Source organism: Salvelinus namaycush, chromosome 18 (assembly GCF_016432855.1).
Source record: "Salvelinus namaycush isolate Seneca chromosome 18, SaNama_1.0, whole genome shotgun sequence".
Classification (NCBI taxonomy): domain Eukaryota; kingdom Metazoa; phylum Chordata; class Actinopteri; order Salmoniformes; family Salmonidae; genus Salvelinus; species Salvelinus namaycush.
In genome coordinates, this window is record NC_052324.1 from 6,568,523 (window position 1) to 6,590,689 (window position 22,167).

Sequence of the window (22,167 nt, forward strand, 5' to 3'; positions counted from 1 at the left end):
GGCAAAACGTTGCTGGTCACCACGTTGATTAACTCAAATGCATTCTTTTGAATACCACACAATTTTGCAATGATGTCCCTCCCACTCGATGTGGGCCTTGTTGAATTGCAAGGTAGGCTAGTCGCCATCAACAGAAATGTAGCTTTGCGTCGACGTGTGTTGCTATTCATGGTTATATGTTGTTATTGTTGCTGAATGACTGATTAGCGATGTTATTGATATTGGTGGACATATTCAGACAATGTGTTTGGAACAGTTGATAAATAATATAAAATCATTCCAAAAATGTTTGCATCAGAAAATGTTTCGATCCACCATTGGCGCAGACCCCTGCGTGACTGTTTTCAGGTAGATACCGCCATTTGAGTTACATCATTTCTTCTCCAATAGTCTGTGTGACAGCTACGTCTACAAAACAGTTAAATCACTGTTGTCATATCCGTTGTCATATCATGGGGGTTGTTGAAACCGCCGTGTCAACATAAGAAGCACTGCCATAGCAACCAACGCTCAAAACACGGTACACCTCTCTCCGCCGTCCCCTCTCCCATCTCCTCCTTTCCCTCAAAGTAAGCCTCGTTATCACAGGAAGTATGGCTTGCGTTGAAGCACCTGCAATTAAAATAAGCCTGATCACAGCTGGACAATTACCTGCCAACTAACCTTTTCTGGAGGCACTTAAGGATGTAAGGACCCCGAGGATAGATGTGCCCTGAGTGGAACAGGCACTTCACCAGGACAGAGAGAGAGAGAGAGACGGTATCATGGTGAGATTACCTAATCCTCTGAGAGCAGCCCAGTTGTAGGGCTTGTTCATGTCAGACGTGAGTGGGGCTTTGGCTAAGTTTACCCCAGAGAGGGCCACAGAGCACACAGGGATCTGGCCCCTCCACAGCACCTCACCAATGGCTTGGTAAACAGTGTTAAATTGGTTGCAGGGAGCAGATAATATTTCCCAACACTTGCATTCATTAGCACGGTGGGTATTATTATTCACCCTCCCTGACTGCATCAAGGTCTACCCTGGAGGTACTGCCCCCTCAGTGCACTGGGTTAGGTTTCACCGTGCTTGTGTTATTGGAGAGGTAGACCTGAGGGGCCGCCACTGAGAATCAACAGTGGAATACCGCTTGTGTTCATTGGCATCCATCGAAAAGTGATGGAGAACAATCACCTAGAAGAAGGATGCAGAATTTTCAGTTCTCTAACCACAAAAATCTCAGATAGATTTCATGAGGAGTGCAAGACGGAGTATCCTTGGATCAGTGAAGAGGTATCTTTTCAGTATCACTTAACAGGTGTGTGCATGTGCCAGAATCCAGGGGAACCACTGAGTATAGAGTGTGAAATAACATGATTTAAAGGGATACTTTGGGATTTTGTCAATAAGGCCCTTAATCTACCTCCGCAGAATCAGATGAACTCATGGATACCACTTGTGTGTCTCTGTGTCCAGTAGGAAGGAAGTTAGAGGTAGTTTCGTGAGCCAATGCTAACTGGCGTTAGCGCAGTGACTGGAAGTCGACGGGTATCTGCCAGAGTGCTCATTGCCAAAATCCCGGAGTATCCCTTTAACACACTAAGCAGCATGTTGCCGTGAAGGGGTGTAGTAAGGCCTACCATAGATCATGTCGTTAGCAGTTAGCTGGTGCTGCAGGTGTGTATAGACTAAGGGAAGGCTGTAAAGGCCTCCATTACAGTGAAAATAGCCCACTCCCACAGCCCCTCCAGACAACCAGTCATTATCCATCTATTGGGAGGCCTGAGAGAGAGCAGTAAGTATGGGAGACGTACGGCTTTGAGAAGGCGCCTGGATGTTCTCCGCGGGGTTAATACTACCGGGGTCTAGCGCCCAGCGTATCGAGCGCCTCTCCCCCAATGTGCTCGTGAGTAGAGTCAGGGGTTATTTGATGCTATTTTTACAAGAAACTGGTTAATTTGTCTTAAGTCATTACCGTCTATTACGGCTGGAAGTCTTGGGGAAAAGGTGGGAAGCGGCAGACGCTGGCATTCTGCCTAAAGAGAAATCAATGAAACAAATGAATCCTTTGCAGGCTGCGGTGACACAGTCATCCATCATTCATGGGCGCTTTTACCCAACGAATCAGGGAGCAGGGCAGGGGGAGAGAGAGACTCAGGGGACGGGGCAGACAACCACGCAACGCCCAACACTGGGGCAACAGCGAGGAATCATCTCGCTCGGAGCTGAGCCCCCTCACATTACAGCTGACTGTCTGTCTACAGAGTGCAAAGCAGGGATAGATACAATTGGAAGAGCAACACCATGAACAGCCATGATTACACACCGTGTCACTCTCTCTCTCACACACCAGTATTTCCTCCCTCCCCCAGCTTGTTCTGGGTCTCCAGGTTGATGGGAAGACTGACAGGTGATCTTTATCATTTATTTACACTGGACATACAGCCCGCGTATTGGTAATTAATTCCTCAGACAGCGAGGGCAGAGGAGGGAGAGGGATCAGAAAGAGAGGGATAGCGGGAGAACGTGATCCCCACTGTGGGGGTGAGCATTGAAAACAGACATTCCCCTCCTACCATCACATTGAGCACAACCTCGCTATGTGACGTTGCCTTCTCCCAATTCCGTCGCATTCTGTTGGCATTGTTCCAATGATGACGTATTCTGTCGGCATTGCAGACTCCCGCGGCTCGGGCCCCCAGTCCGACGAAAAGGGCCACGTGTCGCCACCCACAGCCTCACTGGGACCCCCCCCCCCCCCCCCCCCAAGTGAAAATGAGAACCACGCTACCATAGAAAGGTTAGATCCTCATGCATGTGTCACCGCTAGGTCTGCCATCTTGGTACGCCTCAATTCAGCCACTTTAGAGATCTAAGATCTATGAACATGATCACGTCACATGACCCACACCAGGAATCGTCAATCCCCTCATTGATACATGCAGTTCTATTCTATAGCAGCTTGCAATAGCAGACAACAAAATCAATGCAAATACCCCCCCCCCCCCCAAAAAAAAATGAAACATTAAAATACAAGTGAAATGGATTGATTCTTTTATTCAGACAATTATTTTGCTTTCTCTGACAGTAATGCTATTACACATGATTAAAACTCAGGGTATCCACAGCACATCATTGCATCAGCCTCCTACGTTCCCGTATGGTCTGCCTGTGACATGCAATGGCGGCGCTGACGTTAACCTGTGGCGACTGCATGTGTTCTTAAAAAATGTAGAGAGTGGGTAGGACTGGGGATGGAGGTGGTAGGATCACTCCCTGGGAAAGCATAAATAAATCATGGGGAACCGCGGGAACAAGCGGCATCATTACTTGCCTTGTCATCGTAATGGGGGCTGGCACTTACCTTAACCAGCCTCAAAGAGGAATACCAATAGCCTTTTTTTTTTTTGCACTGACACAGGTGGCAGGATTCTGTGGAGGAACATTCTGGAAAATCAGAGAGAAACAGGGAAGAGAGGGAGGGGGGTAGCAAGAGATGGAGGTTAGGGAAGAGGTAGGGCTAAAGAAATGGAGGGATATTGCAGGGGGAGGAGGATAGGATGCTACAACCTACACACCCCTGATTAAACACAGCACTATATTTTCTCTCAGCCTCTACATCACTGATCAAGAAAAGTTGATGATACTAACATCCAAGGGGTTCACTTCTCTTTTTCTACTAACACCAGATTCCCACAACCTCTTCCGATACATACAACAGGTTTATGTTTGATCGATCAGTGCATCCGTACAACCTTGGAAGAGATAGATGTTTAGAGGAGAAGTGTAGGAAGGGATAAGGAGAGGAAGGAGAGGAAGGAGAGGAAGGAGCTGTTGAAGAGGTACATGTTGTGGAATGTCTGCTGTTCAGCCCCAGAACCCATTTGTCACGGCTTGAATTCGGCTCGGACGCCTCATGTCTGCGGGGTCATCTGAGGTAAACTTGCCATGTGGTCTCACACACACACACACACAGAATCCACATACATAAATGAAAAGACTAGTAAAGGACGGGGCACTTGATCAAGTACGTCCAAAACCTTTTTGCCCAGCGTAGCATAACACAGCTAGCTTCACCTTAGCTTCTGAATATGACAATAAGAACATTGACAATCAAACACCAATGGCATCACAAATACATTTGGACTTGAGAATGACATTATACATTATATACATATTCATAAAGTATTGATTCTGTTTCCGTTGACCCTCAGAGCTGTGTGGGCTGCTGGGTAGGAGGGATTAAGGTTAGCTGAGTGAGGTGGAGAGGAGAGCAGCGTGGCGTTAAGCTTAGTACACCCTGTAAATATGTCCTCTGGGTCCAGGCCAGGGCAGTGAGGACACAAGCACAGGCATGTTGATCATCTCTGACACAGGCATAACTCATAGCACAGTGGATATCTTCAGCTACGGACACAGGCGAAGCTCATATATCCTTAAGGCCAAGACAGACCAACAGGAACGTCGGCCGTGCACAGCAGGTGTGCAGCGGTTGGACGTCATATCACCGCTGACAACAGTACACAGGCCGTGATTTTCTGATCATTTCCCAACGACTCTACATGTTGAATCGCCACCATTCGTCGTCACCCAGTAGGTGGTCCACCGTGCACAGCCGACATTCGTGTTGGTCTGTCTTGCCCTTAACCTACTGACACAGGCATAATAGCAACCCTTACCTTGTAGACAAATGCATAGGTCATAGAAGTACATACCTAAGCTGGGAGTTTTGATAATCAGTATTTTTTGTGTCATTATTATTACTCCTGAAGACTACATTATTCGGATGTCAACGGTCAAATAAATCCAGGTCGTGGCCGTTGTGAGCCGCACCTTGTGTGACGGTGCTGACGTCACGATGTCATGGGTGCTGCTGTGACTAAGCTTATACAAACAGAGACATTTATTTTACACATGACACCACAACCCTCTGTCGATTCTGACTGCGTGACAAGGTGATGCTCTTTATTCCAAAGGAGGGGCGACGTGCCATGATGTTCCTTTCAGTCTGAGAGAGAAAAAACAACAACACAGAGACATTGATGAGAGGGGAGAGAGCTGCTTAAAGACACACTTCCAACGCAAGGCAAGCCAGATAAAATGACAAAGTGGGTGGCTATCATTGGCCCTGTGTGCGTCACGCTGCCTTCTGATTGGCTACTTGACTTTGGCCATGCCCCGGACACAGTATCAAGATGATATTACGGATCTGATTCAAGGGAGTGTTCGGGTTATACCAATACAATAAAGGTGTATCGTTGGTCGATTATTCCATCCTTGAATCGATAAGTGGTAGACTAGTGAGATGTCTCAGTGAATTGGTGAAAGGGGCCTGTGTGGCAGCAGTGGAACTTACATGGCACGATCCGTTTGCACAGTCGCTCACTCCCTGTTAGGAGGAAACACAATTAGTTCATTGTTGATGAGGGGAACACACACACACAAACAAATACACTTGCCGTATGGATATTGCCATAAAGTAATAACATGTTGTTTGGTTTAAAGTTAAGTTGTTTTTGAATATAGATGTTTTCTTCAATGTGACCCCTCTGGCTTTCCACCAACAAAAGTATAAATAATTTCTCTGAAGAGTTTCATGGGGAGAGGGAACAACTGACTGATAAGGTCACAATCTGTCAGCTCGAGAATTAAAAATGAGCAGCCTTGTTGCTTTTCAGTGGGTGTGTACTGTATGAGGGCTGGGGTTGATATTTGAAGTTGCTTGTAATAAGTATCTGATGCATCCTGAAGCAAAATGATTTTACCCTTTTACCCAAACTGAAAGGTAAAGGAGATATTCTCTGTTTAGTTCAACAGGCCTAATACCACAGAGGTGTATTCATCATCATTCGGCAGGGACACCTGACATTGGTTTACTTCAGGGCAAAAGGTCCTGATGTAGCCATGTCCAAAATCCAGCGTAGCTTTGATGGTCAATTTAAATAGTGGGCAATAGCTGTGGAATCATTTGATTTCACACTCACTCACTCACTAACGTGTCAACTCAATCGCACATAGATACACACACTCCATTTCCAAATAAATATGAAAATGTCTAAAAAAGGCCATCTGTAGTCTTTTGTGATTTGCCCATGTGTTCTTCTACCAACCAGGTGTACTGAACAGTTCAAAGCACCTTACAAAGGCTATCGTGGCCAAAACATTCTCTATTTTGTTGCCTGAAAGCAATTACAGCACTTGGAAAGGGAACAGTGCCGACTCTCTTTCTTCGTTTTCATGATTCATCACTGGCCCAGCACTGGTTGCCACACTTATGGATGTTCATATCTGGCTAACACCTCTGATCATTTCACAACCGTTGCCGGCATTATATTTCTCTAATGACAACACCCCACACCCCACCCCATATAAGATGCGAGTATACCGAAGCACCTGTGTGTGTGTGTGTGTGTGTGTGTGTGTGTGTGTGTGTGTGTGTGTGTGTGTGTGTGTGTGTGTGTGTGTGTGTGTGTGTGTGTGTCTGTGTGTGTGTGTGTGTGTGTGTGTGTGTGTGTGTGTGTGTGTGTGTGTGTGTGTGTGTGTGTGTGTGTGTGTGTACTGTCGTGACATTATTATTATGATTCGGATTAGTATTATTATTACACTTATCTGCATTCTTGATTTGTTCTAGCTGTGTAATGACAAGGGGATGCAATAATGTAATGTTCCATACAGTTTGTGGGATGCACTTATATTTAACACATCTCATTTTCCCACTATTAATCACATGAATTTGTTCAGGGATCATGCTTAAACCATAGCTTATGGCTCACGTAACTGTCCACTATTCCCTGGTTTGTAAAACGAATGGCTACATGTAAATTAGTCTATGCAAGCATTTTATCATCAGAAGCAAGTCATGTAAAATATATGAGAAATGATCAGAAACGAGGTTGAGCGTGATTTTTTTTCTTTTCTTGATGTAACATGTTATTCTCTGTTTAAACGTGCTCAGTCATGCCCTATTACAACACGGTGGCGGTTCAGCCAGACACAATTCTAATTAAGCGCCCACTGTGTGTTGGTTTAAGAAAAACATTATGGATACTTGAAGTGATGCCACTCATTTCACTACAAAATATGCACAATGACGGGCAAGTTTACATTGGAAATGTATCTCATGATTTAGTTCACCTCACAGCTTCAGGATGGACACGTGAGACAAGCCACTTCTCCGGGCTCTGTGTCTTCCTTTCTCCCTTTACTCCAGTTTTAGTTTAATACTCCTTAAATGGTGAGGTGCGGGGTCGCAAATTTGCACGGGAGATAATCTCGTTCTGCCTTTTTTTGTCATTGGTCTATCTACAGTGTGTTTTCGGATAATGTGGCGATAGGATGAAAAGTAATCCGCGTGCAGAAATCTAAAAGCTCCTCTATCCTTGTAGAATTTCTCAAGAATTCCACCTTTGCCCTCCGGTTTCGCCGAAATAAATTACTTTAAGGGTGAAATGCCAGAATCCACTGCATTTGGAAAACTGTGTTCATGTTACCTCGGTCGCTGTAGATAGATGTAGTTGAGAAAATGAACAATTGTTCAAGCACTATGCGGCAAAGGGTTGTCCTCATATTATATGGAATGAGGTGATTTAAAAAGTCTCAAGACATTGAAACTATCATAATAGCCTAAGCATTTGGCCATTGGTTGCATTCACTAGGCTAATATGGTGTCTTCTCCCATTCAATGATACAATTATGATTTGAGTTGTGTTTTGCTAATTATCTTCTTTGTTTGCCACCCAGATATTAGGCGTACCATTTTAAGTCAGTACAGGTGTTTTGATTTGCTCTCCTTGAATTGCGTGCTGCACACGTTATACCCTACTAAACTAGGCCTACCTTACATGTGATTTTAATCACTTATAACAATGTAATTTATGTCACGTTGCCCGTTTTGCCGGGTTAACAATTCAGAAAAAGCTGTTACTTTGATGTCTCTACTGGCGCTTGCAGTTTGGGTTTTTGGTGAACTACAAAATGACAGTGTTTGCACTGTAAAACTATCCGGATTTTAGCGCTAATGGATTTATGATCTCGGTCTCTGAGACCATCCAAAGTAATTAGCACATGTGCTCTAAATAGATCATGGTTTTGTGAGCAATAAAGCCATTACCCATCGAGTAAACTGACAGTCCCTCCAAATAAACTCCAACCACAAGCTAATTGGAAAAGTCATTTCGGCCTTATTGTCTACAATTATAGCCTTGGCTTTCCCAGCCCGAAAATCCTAATGTGTGGTGCTTTATTCATCCTGGTGTATTCAGGCCCATGATTAAAACCTTGAAGAAACAATCCCAACTGAACCTGTTAGCTACTTTGACAGTGTGAGATCGCGTTGGTCTGTCAATCTTGCATGTCACAACGCAATAGTTGGGAGTTAGGCGGTACGGTAAGAAGTATTAAATATCATTTCTTACACGTTTCATGTATAGGACTACGTGTAACATGCATAAGCCTAAAAGTAGCTGGATATACACGAAGGACAGGAGGTAGCCTAATAGCTCATATTTCTAGCGTGACTTAACTGCTTGTTGACTATCTCAGGTGATACTTCATCATATATAGTTCTGAAAGAAAGGTGTCACGTTCATGATATAGCTTTGAGTTTATTCTAAAATCCTAGTCCTAATAGTTTACGTTTCAACTTATGAAAAGCATTTCCCTTTAGTCCGTTTAACCATCATTTACGTCAGATAATTTTGTCCATAGGCCTACATTAAACATGGCGATTTTAAGTGGCGAGGCTCTAAAATATTTTCCCTATTTCTCACGAATAGCTTTTCCATTAAGAGCGATTAGATTATGTCTATTGAAAGTTGCTGATCCATAGAGAAAATGGCAGCGGATAAAAGGCGATTTCAAGTGACCTTCTCGTCCCTTTCACACCAATCTGAGCCCCGAATAGTTAGGGATCAGATTGGACAAAAGCCTCCTCCTCTTCTCTTTCAACTCGTAACGACTCAAAGTAGAGGGGCACGCAACAAAACCTCCAACTCACACATTAAAGTATAACGCACAGCTTGGGTCTACAGAAAAGTAGCAGCACTGGCCATCTTCATTTTTTCTTTATGTCGCCAAATTCACTATGCAAAATGTATATTCTAAATAATCTGTACGCATGGATTAAAGTTGAGAGACATTTATAACAAAACTAGGACATTAGGCTGCATAGAACACATCAAAACAAATCAAAATAGTACAGAAATTATAAACTTGTTTCATTATGCCGGTCTGGCCTTGATACGTCCAGTGATAAGCTATGTGGAAAAGTTTTTAAAGGCGCAGAAGAAGGAATTCTTAATCCATCTGTCTTCAGATGTTTCTGTTATCTGTTCAAACATTGCTATGTTAATTTAAGTTGAAGTTTTTTTTATCAAATTGAATTATCATAAATCACTCAAGTATAGAGTTTTAGTGAAATGTAGTTGCACATGTAAGCTAGGCTATTACGCATATTAAGTGGTGTGCAATAATTGACTGCACCCCTCATTTGTAGCCTAAATTAAAACACGGATGCAGGCCCCATGCACTTGACACGTCTCTAATACCATTTTCTCATCGTTTTTTAGACTCGTATTTTTCTTGGTTGACATATAGGCTATATGTTTTTGGAACAAAACACCGCAGGCTTTTCTTCATGGAAGTTAGTTCAGTTAGAGGCAGATTCTTAGGCGGGCGCGGGATGGGAACAGCGGAGATCGGATGTGTGTTACCCTCTCTCGTCGTGAAGAAACATAACACTTGTTTTTACAGGAGGCATTTCGACTGAGGCCTCTAAAGCATCAGGTAAAGAAAGCAATGAATGCTCTCTGTCAGCTTGAACGGTGTCGTGACTCATGACTATATATTCACTGCACTGAAGCGTCTACATAACCTAAACTAAATCAATGAGGATTATATTATTAGCTATATTCCTGCAACGTTGTTAGGTGTTTAAATGATCTGAAATGCCTATATATTTACCTCCGTGTTCCCGAAGTAGGAGGTCTGGCTATCATGGCCTGTTATTGCTTTCACAACTGCTCCACAAGAGTTCATAATGCTCGATTGACTGCTTGCAGAAGCGAAAAACATGTTTGTGGGGTGAAGTCGGTCTGCAGAATTCGATTTATTTGTTATAAAAACGGAGAGAGAGAGACCACATCACTTGGAAATGAGCCTAATGTAGCCTATATTTAAAACAAATACAGTATATGAAGTCCACGTAGGCCTATTTATATTGACCTCACCGCAGATGCTCAGAAAATATATGTATGTCAGGATGCATAGGCTACGTGTGCAAATATATTGCACTGCGAAAAGCATTTGGTATTTTTGGTAATAACATATAACATTCCTCAATGTGTAACATAGAAATGAATAGTAAGGCCTATAAGTTCCTGTTATGGGGAACTTTAAAAAATGCATTTATAGCATCAACTTAAAATCTGAGACACAAGGGATTCGAAGTTGATTATAGTCTCACCAAACATGTATTTCATAGCCTATGCTTGTATCAATATCGCTCGATGTAAGTTGTATTTATGGCTCAATTATCTACTAAACAATAGGGCATTTGTGGTAATTAATTTCATTTACATTCCCTTAATCGTAAAACTTGCCTTTAAATTGACACACTTTCTTCTATTTATCTAACATTGTGTGGTTGAAATTGTAACTGCAAACTTTGCAATGAAATAATGATAATTTGATGATCGTGAACCTCCTAGATTTTCATATGACGAAGCAAAACAGCCGGAAAGTCTTCCAGGAACTATTCTCATGCCTAGCTAGTAGCCTACTATCCCTGACCAGCTCGGTCGAACAACTGTCCTATAATCCGTTGACACTATCTCTGAGACAAACAGGCTGTTATCGATCATTTCATTATGTGATCAAACAACAAATAGCCATGCACAGGTGAGATGCTCACGACTTGGAAAGGGTTCCCTGAATTGTGGTAACAGCATCAACGATGCCAGTATATACTGGCGAAGACAGCTTAAAACGGAGAAACGGGTCCCCAAACCGGTTAGAATGTAAAGGAAAAGATTCAAAGTACTGCAGTTCAAAAGTTTCGCCCTGGAATGTAACAGTGGCTGTTTGGCATTTAAACAGATGGTCATTTAAACAGATGGTCGTGTGGCGAGGCAAGAATGTATTCTTAGCATTTAAAGCTACTTGTGAATAGGTGAAACAGAAATTAATTGTGTACTTGCCTGGCTGGTGTTAGCCAAATTCAGTTACCGATGTTTTCCGTCCACCATAGCCTAATAGTCGTCGCTGGGTGCTTCTTCTATTAATGTCCCGCTGTCCACTTTCTCGTTTTTCTCGCTGTTTTCGTGCTATAGCCCTATTTCCCTCTGCTCTTATTCGCTGTCCCCCCCACTCTCTCTCTCTCTCTTTCCGTCCAACTCTCTTCCCAATCTGTATAGTAAAATCTTAATGATACACTTACAGAATATTCTTTGTCCGATTTAATCTTATTCGTTTCACCTTTTCAAAGAGCTGGAGACATGACCGGGAGTCTCAGTGCAGTGTCTGAGACGGGGACGGGAAGAGCTCTGCTGTTGAATAGGCTACTTAAAAACACCCATTCCTCCTATGCGTTTGCAAGGGGGGTACTTGCATAATAGCGCTCCATTATATCTCTTAATAGCTGACCATAGTCGGAAAGACAATAACAAATGTGTTCATAAACTATTCACTTCATTTGAAAATACTGAAAATACCCTTTCCTCTATTTAGTGTATGCTATTATGGATGCATGTCGACGCACCGGGCTTGTAGCCCCACTGAACAAAGTTTTGATGACTTTGGTGGCTATGTAGCCTACATGTTTTTGTATCTGTCATATTCACACTACCCGAGTTTGTAAGTTTCATGTCAATGTTATCTGAACTAAGTTCCACTCATTTCAAGTGATTTTACCTTGAAGGACTTTTACCTTGAAGCTCAATCTAAAAGAGAAGCAGCAGCTGTTGTGTTTGGAACCTTCTTCGGGAACACAGCATCTGTAAAAATATGAATAAAAAGAGAGCAATTTTCAGGAGTTTACTTGTTTTTTTACAAACAATTTTACAAGGTTGATAACAATAGATGTGAGTTATGCATTACTATGTGGTTGTAATTGTATACTGTACGCTAGATGGCAGACCGATCCAGACATTTTTTAGTTGGAGGCGCATGAAGGCTTCAGTATCCACACACAAAAAGCCGGAATCACCGTGCAATTTTCAAACAGCTTCACATGATTTTGAGTTATTGTCATTATTAAGACATAATATGACACCCATTTAGTGATTGTGCAGGCCTTAAAACCACAACTGTTACAGAGTATTTCTTCTTCGTCGATGTAATTGTGAGATTCGTTGGCGCCGTCGCACCCTTTCTGTCTATTCTAACACGACTTGTCTAGGCTACTATGCATCATTTCTTACATTGTCATTTTCCCTAATTTGACCCTGCAATTTTGGAACCCAAACATTTTTTTTACAATGGAAATGTAACGTTGACGTGTATACCACAGTATTACGCATCACCAAATGCTGTAGGCTGCATGTAGCCTATAATAAAATACATCATACATAAATAATTATATCTCCCGCATTTATAATTAAGATAGCAGTCTCAAAACAAACCATTTCAAACTTTGGGGAATTCTATGCGAGTCCTTCTATGCGAGTCCCTTTCGCCTCGCACGTTTGTTTATTTCACGTGCGCAAAGCTTTGTCCCCTCTTTTACCCATCTTTTCGGCTATTCTATCCAGGGTTTCTTCCTGTTTTTGTGACAATAGACGGCCCGTAGGCTAATCAGGTTTCAAAGTAAATAGCAGCGCGAGGCGAGCTCAATGTAAATTGTGCTTGTCAGAGCCCCCAGTCGTAGGTAGCGAGGAACGAGGACTCTAACCAATCGAGAGAAAGAGGCTTGGCTAACCTTAGCCTCCCATTTTCCCTCTCCCCCCTCAATGCAGGGCTCTGGCCAGTCAGTCGCCTTTGATTATCAGTTGCCAGCAGCCTCTCTCTTGGCTCCTTGACACGAGCACCATATAAGGCGCAGCGATCTCCATAGAAACGTGTCAGTTTCAATAGTAGTGTCAAAGTTCACTATATACAGACATTCGCGAAGATCCCGGTTTCGGAAACATTGCTCTGCTGGTCTTCCCGTTTAAACGCATTCATTTTTGGGTCTCTCCGTCTTGCATATTCTATTAGTTGTTTTTTTTCTTCCTTATTTTTATCTCTTCGTGTTCGCTCCATTCCTGCTGGAGAGGTGAAACTACATGGGCACTACGGCGACGCGGTCTTTTTGCTGGACGAGATGAGGTTTATTTAAGAATATAGATGTAAAATCCTGCTCTTCAGTTTTTTCCTCCCCTCCAACAGCGAAGACGGGAGTAAGGAGCAAGGAAGAAAAGAGAAGGGAATTTATTTCTCGCAGCACTTTGGATCGCGTGTCTTTGAAAGATTTTATGTTCATTTCTACGTCCATGTGAATCGCTCCTGCCTCCTTTCTGGCTATTTTATACCAAACTGCATTTTTGTTACGTCTGGCTCGCTTTTTCTTCAAGATAGGGTACCTGAATGGCTAACTGCAATTTACCTTGGAACTGGCCTCCCGATACTTGCATATCCTGATCGGGTGCTTATTCTATCGTGTCCTGTATTTTGAAGGTATTGATCGTGTTCTGCTCCCTTCTTTCACATAGGAGATTGTTTGCTCCGATTTGACTTTGCACTGTCGTGTTTGAGATCTTTTTTTCTCCCCTCGCTTTATAAATCCCAGCGATCAGTTCGCTTTATCGCACTTTTCGGGCCCGAGATATGGCAATGGTAGTTAGCGTCTGGCGAGATCCGCAGGAAGACGTGGTCGGAGGACCTCCAAGCGGCCCAAATCCAGCAACTCAGCCGGCGAGGGAGCAACAGCAGACGGCGTCGGCAGCCCCGCACACTCCGCAGACCCCTAGTCAGCCAGGACCCCCGTCAACACCTGGGACTGCTGGGGACAAGGGGAGTCAGAATTCTGGTCCACAGCATATAGAATGTGTTGTTTGCGGAGACAAATCGAGCGGCAAGCACTATGGTCAGTTCACCTGCGAGGGATGCAAAAGTTTCTTCAAGAGGAGTGTCAGAAGGAACTTAACGTATACATGTCGTGCCAATAGGAACTGTCCCATTGACCAACACCACCGAAATCAGTGCCAATACTGTCGGCTGAAGAAATGTTTGAAAGTGGGAATGCGGCGGGAAGGTGAATATCTTTTTTTAATGCCACATATGATTACGCATACTGAGTTCCATAGACGAGTAGAGCTGCCATGTTGCATAAAGGTCATATACATAAGACATCCGTTGCACATCCATGTTTTTTTGCAGGAATGTGCGTGTACGCGTTTAGCCTATAGAGGGTAAAATGTAATGAACGCAGCTACAAAAGATAGGTCGTATAACAAAGCAGCATATTTACTTGACGGACGTTTTTGTGACCGTCAAAACTAAACATAACTATTTGCTATTTGCTTTTAGTGTTTTATAGGTTTTTAATAGTACTCGTGTGTGTGTGTGTGTGTGTGTGTGTGTGTGTGTGTGTGTGTGTGTGTGTGTGTGTGTGTGTGTGTGTGTGTGTGTGTGTGTGTGTGTGTGTGTGTGTGTGTGTGTGTGTGTGTGTGTGTGTGTGTGTGTGTGTGTGTGTGTAAGAGAACATGAAGTGCACTTCCTTACATGTGTAGTGATACACAAGTGTTTGGTTTGTCTGTGCATTAAAACGAACAGACAACATAACCACATCGCCCTCCTGTTCCATATGCTTAGGCAGCTTGAGGAACGCTAGAGAAGTTGTGTGGAGCACATTGTTTTGCCTCATAATGTATGAGAGGCCGTAACTTTCCCTCTCTTTGGAGCACAAATGATAGCAATACTCGTATTTTAAATAAAGCCCCACAATTACCATACATGTTATTTAATATACCCTCAATAAATAAATATATATTTAAAAAAAAATATAGACCAATTATACTTTTTCAAGCATATTGTCAAACGATTCTTCCTTGATTAAACTATTGCTATGCTAAGAAGGGGTTGACTCTTACTTGGTGTTGATGTATTTAGGCTATGCCATTCTTCTTCAGTGCAGTATAACACAGGTGTAATGGAGGAATATAGCTTTACGTTGATAAATACAGTAGTAAACTGACACATCGGCTGCATTGAACAATTAGATGTAGCATATACCTAAATTACACTATAGGCCTGTATTACTGCAATTTAGCAAATGGCAACACCCGTTATGTTCAATATTTAATATGTGTGTGTGTGTGTGTGTGTGTGTGTGTGTGTGTGTGTGTTAATCTAGATGCATGCATAGTCAATGCAAATGTAAACAGTGCAACATTGAGCATGGTGATATTGAAAATGGTATCATTTATTTAAACAACACACAATCTTACACACTATATAATTTACAGTTTGAGCTAAATTGGGATGGGAAACGCTACCCCCTTATTTTGAGAGCAGAAAACACTAGCTTGCCTTATGCTTCTCGGCATAGGTTGCACATACAACAATGTTCATCAGTTCTGGATGCACATTTCCTCTCCTTCTCTTTCTTTTTGTCAGCGGTTCAGCGAGGACGAATGCCTCCAACCCAACCGAACCCAGGTCAGTACGCGCTGACGAACGGGGACCCTCTGAACGGCCATTGCTATCTCTCCGGATACATCTCCTTATTGCTTCGGGCCGAACCATACCCGACGTCCCGATATGGAAGCCAGTGCATGCAGCCCAACAATATCATGGGTATCGAGAACATCTGCGAGCTGGCCGCTCGCTTGCTCTTCAGCGCTGTGGAATGGGCTAGGAACATCCCTTTCTTTCCCGATCTGCAGATCACCGACCAGGTGTCCCTTCTCAGGCTGACGTGGAGCGAGCTGTTTGTGCTAAACGCAGCTCAGTGCTCCATGCCTTTGCATGTGGCCCCTCTGCTTGCCGCGGCAGGCCTCCACGCTTCTCCAATGTCTGCGGACCGAGTCGTGGCTTTCATGGATCACATTCGAATCTTCCAGGAGCAGGTTGAGAAGCTCAAGGCCCTCCACGTTGATTCGGCAGAGTACAGCTGCATCAAGGCAATAGTACTCTTCACATCAGGTGAGTGTTTACCATGCCACTATGTTAAGGCCTTCTCTTATAGGCGGGCAGTGAGGGGGAAGACTGGGTGAAAATCAGACTAGAGGCCATGGCTGTCTAGTGCAGGCTACTCCATTATGTTTTGTATAATAACATGCTGCATATATCCACAGTTATACATTTTGTGTGTTAGCCAAAGCGAAAGAGAAGTAAACAAACCGACCCACAGACAGCGTCTAATGTAATATTTTCAAAAACGTAATTTAAATGTGTATTTTACCTCGTATTAAAAGATTGAAAGCCAATATAATATTTAATAACTGTTGAGAAAATATGAAGCATTATATTGTTTATAAATCTGGATAACTATAGATATTTGTTTTGGTCTATGTCCCATGCGTATTGTTTTATAACATTATATCCGTAAAGAAAAGCATCATTTGAGTATGACACTTCATGTAGGCTTTTAAAGTTGTGGCGCGTGTTTTTCATGTTTTGCGCGCACAAACACGAGTCATTTTAAAACAGGAAATGATCCCTAGCTGCCTGATCAAAGAAAATGATGAAATAGCCTAAAATGTCATTGTGTTACTTTGCTCGCCGCGGTAGACTACGCTTGAGATTGATATGGGAATGTGGGCTATTTTGTTTACTGATATTTCCTCTCACAATTATTGTCTTAAACAATTAGAATCCCACATTTTGAAAAGTAGTCTACACAGGGCAGCTCATTACTAGCTATCTGGCTGAGGCAAGTTTACCATTGGTGTCGCGCGTAATAATAGGCCTATAGATATTTAAAGTTTGACTGTGGACACTTGCTCTCATTACCATTTGCAAGTACCGCGTAAGGATAGTGGAGAGTAGGCCTAGTGGATAAAAAAGCCAAAATCGACCGTGGCTCAAAATAGCTATCATGTGGCTATTTAAAAGTGACCAAATTCTTATTAAATTGCCTTAATTCAATCAATACATTTCACATTTACGCACAATTTCGCTAATGATTGTGTTTTGTAATATAAGAAAATGTATTTATTTTTAATAAACACATTTTCACTCTCGAGATCCTCAAAACAATATGACATCACCTATAGCCTACTTTAGCCTAAAGTAACCTAGTATTAGCATCTTACTTAATACTTTATTTTATTTTAGATTAGGTCTATATTAAACATATCCACACTACTTGAAATACTAAAATACATTCATTGCATATTATATTAGGCATATATTATATTACATGATATGTAGGTAACATATAATGTTATGCATTTTGTAATTATTTTGTAAAAAATATGTGGATAAACAGACTGAGGTTGAGTGTTCAGTGAACTTGTTTTGATTCGTGGCCAAAGGGGAATTCAAAGGAAGTGTTTTATTCAATGTAATTAAACCTACCCCAGTTCTCTAGTTTGCCCTCCTCAGTGACATGGAAACCTTTCCCACTGCTTTATCTGTTCACGAGGACTTTTCCTGGATTTTGGGATAGTTTATGGCATTTCTGTCCTTAGCATCGAAACGTTGAGTTCTCGTTTGAGCCATCATTGCAAAATAACATTTAAAGACAAACATATATTTACGTGCATTTATATGATCAATCAAGCCAATCTGGTCCACCTATAGACTACCTTTGCTATTGCAAACTTTTTTTACATTTTTTATATTTTCTATTAGGCATCAACCTAACATTATGACATTGAGGGCCTAGTGCCAAGTTGTTGTTACATTATGAGATAAAATATAACATAAAATAGCCTACAACTGAATAGTTAGTAGTTTAAGATGACTAGCTAGCTTAAACTTAGATTTTTGTCCATTTTAGCAAGAGACAACATGTAGGGCCAATGATATATGTAGCAAACTATTGTAGTCCCGGTTTACAGTGGTGTACATTGTAATTGGGTTACTTATAGCTATTTTCAAACAGGAAACTCATAGGCGTTAGCCTCGTTTAGGTGATTGTCTTCTTATGATTCCTAATATGTCCAGTTATCTATCGCGTCTTCATAATTAATTACATGTTTCTATCTGTGTTCAGATGCTTGAACGTGAATCTAGAAAATATGTATCTTATGGTTTTTCAGTGTTAGTTCTATGTTTGGTGTACTACAAGGTGCCCTTTCACGAGCTTTCTTTTGCTTTTGACTCGTGCGTTCACTGCTGCGCAGTCGCCGAAATGCTTTGAACTTAGCCATTGCGTTGCGTTTCACAAGTTAATATTTGCAAGAGGTTTTTGAAATGTAATTCATTTCTCCCCGATTAATCGTTTTATTCATTGAATAGTGACACTCAAAAAAATAATCCAAACGGATTTGCATAGGCTACATGGGGTTGTGCCACCTATAAATTCATACATAGTAAATCAACCCGAGATCTCCGAGTTGCCCCCACGCAGTCCGCGAGTTCATAAGGTTATTGTGTCTGGCCATAGTGAGTTATAGCCCTGAGAAATCAAGATGAGGTTTAAAAGCCTCTCGGATAGCATTGTCCGATGTTTAATGTATTAGAGCTGGAGAATTGAGGCTATCGCTCCTGTGCACTTGCAACAAAGCAATGACTTAATGCAACATCGTCAGGCCTACACATAACGGTCCATATGCCAGTATGCTTGGCCTTGCACAACCGTCTACTGCAGATTTTTAAGCACGGCAGTAAGCCTATGCCATGGCGACAAAACCGTTTAGTTTGTACTATTCGCAAACATATCTTAAGACATTGACATTGAGTGTGTTTCTCTATCCACTGTGTACAAAACACATTTCGCATGTGTTGTTGTGCTGGCTCCTTTTCGTATTTTTACGTGTTTTCTGCGTGACTATTGACTTCACCCCGCTAATAAATTTGATTGCTTCCAGCGGCCTTTCCTAGGCTACATTGAAAAGCAGGCCAACCATGGTCTATCAAGTAAAGAGCGGAAAAATGTCTTAACAGCTTATTGAGAGTAGACTAATTAGGTCATATACAGCCATTGCAATTTCAACGTAATCAATGTATTTTCTACATTTGTATAGACTTGAGTCCCCTGATTCAGAAAGCACGAGTGGGCCTATACCTTTCCCCCTGCTTCTTCCATTGGAAATGCTATAGGCCTATGCTACACACCATTTTCCATCCCAGTTAGCTGCATATTCTTTGTTTTGATCGGTTTATGAACGTGTAGAGGTATCTGCCGCTGTGTGGTGCGTTCCCCACTTGAACATATCGCCCTTGTTTATTCTATATGACAGTCCCTCTTACTCAATGTGATGTAGCATGTTTGGGCAGTGTGTTTGTTTATTTCACTTTGTCAATAACACGTAACGCTGATGTTGAATGATAACCAGAGTGCTTTTGTGTTTCTATTTTTTGCCTGCACAGACGCCTGCGGCCTGTCAGATGCGGCTCACATCGAAAGCCTGCAGGAGAAGTCTCAGTGCGCCCTGGAGGAATACGTGAGGAGCCAGTACCCTAACCAGCCGAGCCGCTTTGGCAAGCTCTTGCTGCGGCTGCCCTCTCTCCGCACCGTCTCCTCATCGGTAATTGAGCAGCTGTTCTTCGTCCGCTTGGTAGGTAAAACTCCTATTGAAACCCTCATCAGGGATATGCTATTATCCGGGAGCAGCTTCAACTGGCCTTACATGTCCATCCAATGATCCGAATGAGAGTGACAAAAAAAAGAGAAAAAGGACCAAAATTCAGCATCCCGTACAAGAAGACTATATATAGGACCTTTTTGAACACATTGGAAGACATGACATGCTTTTTTTTTGTCTTCTGGGACTAAGATCTGAGATGGAATACGTTATGTACAGAAAATATGGAACTGGACTTACACCTGTGTAAATCCACACTCGTCTTCAAGAACAGTACTCTTCATTTTGTAAAATACTAGTCTTTATTTTCCTTTTTTGTAAAAAAAAATAAAAAAATAAATCATACAAATAAAATGAAAAACATCATATGCGCAGTAAGAAAAAAAAGAATCAAGATTTAGCGGGAAAATAATGTTTCCAAGCAATTATAAGAAATGTCCTGTGTCTATGTACCTGTCTGTTTTGTATTTTTTTCTGGTTCTAAACCAGCTTTTCTGTGATTCTATACTAATAATTTTTGATATAACCTTTTGCTTCTTATAATGAGTGCGATATATGTTTTGTCGAAGCTATGTTCTCCAAGAATTAAAATTGAAGTGAGAATTTAAAACAGAAAAATAAAGAAATTTAGACAAATAAGAAACAAGTCTAATCGCTATGACAATATCGCCACTGATGGTTGAACTTTTTCCAATTGATACTATGGACCTGCAACTGCAGCTTACTGACCTCGTGGACATTTTGAGGAGAGGACATCTGTGGCACCTTTTTCCTGGTCATGAGTGTGTGTGGAGTCGATCATCAGTCAAAGAGGAGAGACATGAAAATCAAAAGCACTTTTAATATATCGTTTCAAATACATTTTGTTTGTTTCGTCTTGAAATTTTCATTGTTTCTTGAATTTTATTGGTTGTTGCCTTCAATTTGCTTACTCCATGATGCATCTTTTGCAGAAGGGTCGGTTGATGAAGTTGTGTGATGGTGACTGTACTATTAAAAAAGAAATAGGCAACTATGTCTCACTCTCAAGAATGTTCATCTGAAAGCTCAAGATGCGCGCTGGCGCTTATTGTGTGGGATAGCATAATGCCAAACCAAATAAGGTGGTCCTCTTTTTTTCTTTACGCCACTCTTCATACACAGGTGTAGGCGACACAATATGTTTGCCTTATATATGCGTTCTCCAGTTTTGTCTTGCACAATTACACAAAAATTCAAAAACATTATTGTCATTTTGCTTCTAGTATGGCTTATTCTTCAATATAGGGGAGCGATGGAAAAAGATGACGTGAACATAGAACTGGCGTTATTTTGATTGGTTGGCTGGTGTGTTCATTGCATAGCTAGCTGTATGTTACTGTTTCATGCACTCACTCACGACTGGGTATGAACACAAAGAAGCACATGTTATGTGCCGAATTAGACGGTAGTGACGCTGCTCGCTGTCTGTGAGCGCGTTAATGACTGGTTCATATGTTCACAGACAGCAATGAAAAGCAGGCGCGCCACTGAGGCTTCTCTAAACTACCTCCTGTGGCTTAATCAAGGTGGATTCTCAATTCACCTCTCACTGCAGAAACGAAACATATGCATTCGCCCCTTCAAAAATATACCCTTTGGAAGTATTGCTTCAAAATTGATACATATCTTGGCTAGGGATTACGCTAGCTGCAAAACAGATGTAAAATGCGTGATCAATTTGGAAAATGTATTTTACAGCATGTACGCCAGTCGATAGGAAGGAACATCGAATGCGATGCGTTGTGATGGAAAACAGAGAGTGAATGAGACAGCGGTAAACAAAGTGCACAGTGCAGAGACAAATGGCAGAGGAAATGTGCAGAGGCAAAGCACTGTGTTTGTGGCCTAGGCTTGAATATAGCCTACACTTAGAATATAATGAATACATCGACGAAGTCCTCAAGGTGTTGGGATTCTGATTTTCGACTGCACGGTACTCTGTGGAGTAGCTTCGTGTACAGAGGCTGCATGTCTGTTTGCGTGCCATTGTCTCCTTACCCTTTAAGAAATGGTTTTGAGAGGAGACCTCTAAGCGTACAGAATGAATCCAGTATAATGTCCATATACTCTACTGCACGTAATGTAGCTATTAGACTCAAATAGGGACATATTGGAATATGCCTATGGTGGGAGGAATAAAACAATGGGCCTTGTAGCCCTTGCCTCGCAGTCGAGCTTGGGATAGTAAGTAGCATGTAGCCTATAATGTCTTTGATTTGATTTATATCTCCATGTTGGGGCTGGGGGAGGGGTATGTGTATCGTGACAGTGGTTGATTTGAGTGTGTGTTCCCTGATTCATTCATATACCAGTAACTTGTTGTTGCTTAAATGCCAGAGATGTTGTGACATTTCCTAGGCCTAAATGTACCTGTCGTAATAGTTTTAAAAAATGATCTTACCCCTTGCAAAATTTAAGTAGGCTAGGCCTAGTTCTCATGGCCTCATCGGGTCAAAATATGAGCAGGCCTTATTTGATCCCAGTCGAACTGTGGTC

General features: G+C 42.0%; 1 protein-coding gene and 1 long non-coding RNA gene across 4 annotated transcripts; one reads left to right on the forward strand and one right to left on the reverse strand.

The window, feature by feature from the left end:
* Positions 1 to 3,065: 3,065 nt before the first annotated feature.
* LOC120062667 lies at positions 3,066 to 12,771 on the reverse strand. 2 transcript variants are annotated; one of them, XR_005478428.1, is made up of 5 exons: positions 12,598 to 12,771; positions 11,888 to 11,970; positions 5,337 to 5,369; positions 4,696 to 4,988; positions 3,066 to 3,427 (listed from the first exon to the last, which is right to left on the reverse strand). It is a non-coding gene; the product is annotated as an uncharacterized LOC120062667 (long non-coding RNA). The 2 variants fall into 2 exon arrangements; XR_005478427.1 differs by having other exon boundaries at positions 3,066 to 4,988.
* A 237-nt stretch (positions 12,772 to 13,008) lies between these two features.
* Positions 13,009 to 20,667, forward strand: nr2f1a (nuclear receptor subfamily 2, group F, member 1a). Of its 2 annotated transcripts, none has more exons than XM_039013176.1 (3): positions 13,009 to 14,207; positions 15,575 to 16,099; positions 19,436 to 20,667. In XM_039013176.1, exons 1-3 carry the CDS (start codon positions 13,781 to 13,783, stop codon positions 19,708 to 19,710), a joined length of 1,227 nt encoding a protein of 408 aa, XP_038869104.1. In that variant the 5' UTR covers positions 13,009 to 13,780; the 3' UTR covers positions 19,711 to 20,667. The 2 variants fall into 2 exon arrangements, with proteins under 2 accessions (XP_038869104.1, XP_038869103.1); XM_039013175.1 differs by having other exon boundaries at positions 13,013 to 14,207; positions 15,572 to 16,099.
* The last annotated feature ends 1,500 nt before the right edge of the window (positions 20,668 to 22,167 follow it).